Source organism: Rhipicephalus sanguineus, chromosome 4, assembly GCF_013339695.2.
Source record: "Rhipicephalus sanguineus isolate Rsan-2018 chromosome 4, BIME_Rsan_1.4, whole genome shotgun sequence".
NCBI lineage: Eukaryota > Metazoa > Arthropoda > Arachnida > Ixodida > Ixodidae > Rhipicephalus > Rhipicephalus sanguineus.
The window spans coordinates 167,370,478-167,374,079 of NC_051179.1; the positions used below are offsets into that span (position 1 = coordinate 167,370,478).

General features: G+C 45.3%; 1 protein-coding gene across 1 annotated transcript; it reads left to right on the plus strand.

Annotated features, from left to right (window-relative positions):
- The first annotated feature begins 225 nt into the window (after positions 1-225).
- LOC119389113 (uncharacterized) lies at positions 226-3,102 on the plus strand. The gene is made up of 4 exons (XM_037656361.2): positions 226-884; positions 1,798-1,882; positions 2,022-2,186; positions 2,841-3,102. The coding sequence occupies exons 1-4, from the start codon at positions 727-729 to the stop codon at positions 2,994-2,996; spliced, it is 564 nt and encodes a 187-aa protein (XP_037512289.1). The 5' UTR covers positions 226-726; the 3' UTR covers positions 2,997-3,102.
- The last annotated feature ends 500 nt before the right edge of the window (positions 3,103-3,602 follow it).

Here is a 3,602-nt window from a genome sequence, read left to right on the forward strand (position 1 = left end):
CAAATACGATGCAGGCTACTTTGCTGTCTAAACAAAATGGCGGGTGACGCGGGAAATTCGTCTGCTTCTTCTTCGCAGCTCCGCGTTCCCACTGAGGCCCCTGCGTTTAAATGCAAGTATTTTATTGCATTTTAGACCATGCATAATGCGTAGACTTCCCATAAATTGCATTGGTTGTTCTTAAAGTGTAGCGAGGGTGTTGTGAACGTTTTCAGCATTGCGCGCAGCAACGGAAAGCTGTCTGTCCGGTGCGGAAAACTGCTTGAAGTGTAATAACACCATGAAAGCCCGGTAATACAAACCGAAATAAATGCATGTGTTTCAAATGACGCGAGTAGATGCAGGCTCTATCTTTGAGAGGTGCTTATCAGTTCACGAGTCGATATAAAATTGCATAAGTTGCAATACACGGCTTCGTAGTACGCGGTTTTCGACAGTGCAAAATATATATGCACGCTTGATGGCGCAAGACGAGTCTTTTCCGTCACTATTCTACGTTTTCTCATGTGCCTTACTGGCTTGCTGTTGGTTCAGTTGTGGTCATAAAGCGCTGCGCAACGCGAGAGTCGTGAAATTAAGCGCGCGAGCTTTTGAAGACGTGCATATGCAATGTGTGTGTTTTGGGAGGAGGGAAAGGTGTCGCCGGACACGTGATAACTCCTCCTAATTTCTTTTGCGTATACGTACAGGCAACTTGAGCACGCCCCCTCCCCCTTTGCGTTTATAATGTACGATTGGAAATACTGTTTACAAGCGTACATATCAGCGCTATATCCTGTCTCTTTTGCAGTTACCGAGGATCAAACTAAGCGCCTGATAATTAGGCGTCATGAGCTGGAGCGTCTATTCACTGGCAAAAGAAATGCAGCAAAGCAAGGCTGGCTGTAAGTTGCCGTCGCCGCACGACATTTGTTGCTGTCATGAGTGTATGTGATGAGAATTCCTGGAACCGGGGCGTCGCTGGAGTCCAGTTGAGGAAGACAAGTGCATTTGTCTTCGTCAAGGCAGCAACTGATGTAGGCAAGTCCATTTGTCGAAACGTTGGCTCCAGCGACACCAAGGATTTCGTCAGGCTACCATATATGTCTTCCCGAACTTCTGATATATCTTTGAATGTGTATGGATGCGTACTTGTTTCATTAGGCGTCCGAAAAATCCGCAAAAAAATAACTTATTTCCTCGCTGCCTTCATAATTACTTTCTCTGTTGCAGCCCACATATATGGACAATCAGTTGAGGCAGCAATTAAATATATTAGATTAATTTCCTTTTCAAATAATAGAGACACGCGATCAAGTAGGAAAACTGAAGTTCTTCTTTTGGAGAATTCATTGCCGCTTTGAGATTTCCAAAACGCGGCTTCTGTTAGTTATTACAGAGTAATGAAATTCACCAGCAAAACCGAAACTGAAGTGCCATGGTGACCGTAACCAGAATAACGTCACTGCTCATGAAAACGATTACTGTTAGATCTGCATTCATTAACGCATGGGTGCCATGCGGGATATAGTTGCGAACAGAGACGCACACTCGCGAAGTTAAGTCGATCGATTATTGATGTAACGACGCTCATTGCATGCGGCCGTCTCGGAAGAGTGTGGCGGTTGCGCTTTCGGTTTCGCTGGTGAAACTCAGATTTCATGACTGTACAAACAAATACCAGCGTCCGTTTTTTTTTTTTTTTTTGGAAATGACAAAGCGGTAGCTGTGATCGTGGCAAGACATCGAAAAGTATGTTCTAAAATCTGAATTTCATTAGATGTGTCTCAGTTACTTGTGTATCTTATGGACTTACAGCAAAATCATTGAGGATATCGGCCTGCATGGCGCCACGCCTGAACAGTGCCGCAAGAAGTGGCTGAATCTGCTAAGGAAGTACAAGGTAATTAGCCCTTTTATATCAGCAAATTTTATCAGTGCCGTGATTTTATTGTTTCCAGCGCAACAAGCGCTTATTTAGATATTTGTGAAAACAGTTTGTCCCACTAGTTTTTTTATTCCTGCCTTGTTTCTTTCATCAGGATTTAAAGAACCCGCCAACTGGCGCTGGAAACGAAGAAAATGAGCTCTCGTGGCCGTTCTTCGAATTGATGGATACAGTGATGTCGGGAAGGCCGATTATGACACCACCGCGGCTGACTGCGTCAGCGCTTGCTGATGCAAGCACGGAGAATTCAGAGGATGCAGTGAGCACTTCAATGCTGTTGTAAATTTATTTAGCCCTTTACCGAACGTCGCACTGCTTTGCCGGATATTTTTCGTTAATTATTAAAAGCGCATCATTGCTGATGACATCACGAATAAATTAAAAGCCCAGTAACTACCCATTTCACTACATATATAGTTTTTAGCATTATGGAGTACACTTTTGTGGAGCAACAATTTCTGCACGTACCAGGACAAAGAAATGATGTTCCAGTGAGACGTGTCAGGAAAGTTGAACTGCGAAATAATGATTGCATGCGTATTAGATTGGGTGCAGTTATTTGTGTTATATTGTGTTATAATTCAAAACGTGCGTATAGCCACCCTCTTTCATTAACCGTCTTAAATATATAAAAAAAAAGGCTGAAATCCAAGAAGCTTAAAGAGATGAAAGGTTGGTGAGCACTAGGTGTCGCGGGAGCCGAAGTTTCGACAAGCTGACTTGTTTCCTTCAAGTTGCGCGGCCTTGAAGAAGGTACGTCCTCTTGTCGAGACGTCGCCTCGAGCACACGACCCCTGTTTATGGGTCTTTCATCTTCTCTTAGACGTAAGCAGTGACCAGTAATCGCTGTAACCTATTGCATTCCGTGGTGGTTGCGCATTGTGTTGCATAAAGTGGCTTTTGTTTCGTGCAGAATGACCAGCAACCCCGGGAGGCAAAAAGACAGAGACGCGAGGAGACGCCGAAAAAACACGACGTCATGGAGCGCATCCTCACCAACGTTGAAAAACAAACGGAACTAATGGGGAAGATGTTCGATTTTTTCATGAGGCGCGCGGATGACAACTAGCCACCGTTTAGACCATGTATGTTATGTAACAGCAGACATTGTTATTTTCACAAGGCTTTGTGGTTATATTTATTAATAAACTAATATGTTTGATGATTAAAAAAAAGTCCAGCTGATTGCAGACAATGAACTAAAAAAACTGGTCTCAGATGTCTGCATGGTAGTCATGATCGCCGCGCGGCGCAGGGCAGGAAAGTCGGGCGGCCAGACGGTCTCTGCTTTGTGCTGCTTCTGGATCCTGGGATGGAGGTTCCGTGTCATGGTCCCCACCAATGTCGACGTCTTCTTCGAGCTCCTCAGGGGATGCGTCACCCATCCGCATGCACACATTGTGCATGGCTGCACATGCAGCAACGACATCCGGTGCCTTGCACACAGACACCTCCAGTGCCTTTGTGAACACCGACCTCCAGCGGCCTTTCATAAGGCCAAAGGCGCGCTCAACAATTGCACGCGCTCTTGCGTGGGCTGTGTTGAACCGTACTTCCACAGGCTGGGTTGTGTCTTTATACGGCGTTGTGATCGCGATTGGTGCGACCATGTTGGGATAACCGGAATCGCCTAAAATGGCATATCCAGGAGGGGGATAAAGGCTGCTAGTGTATA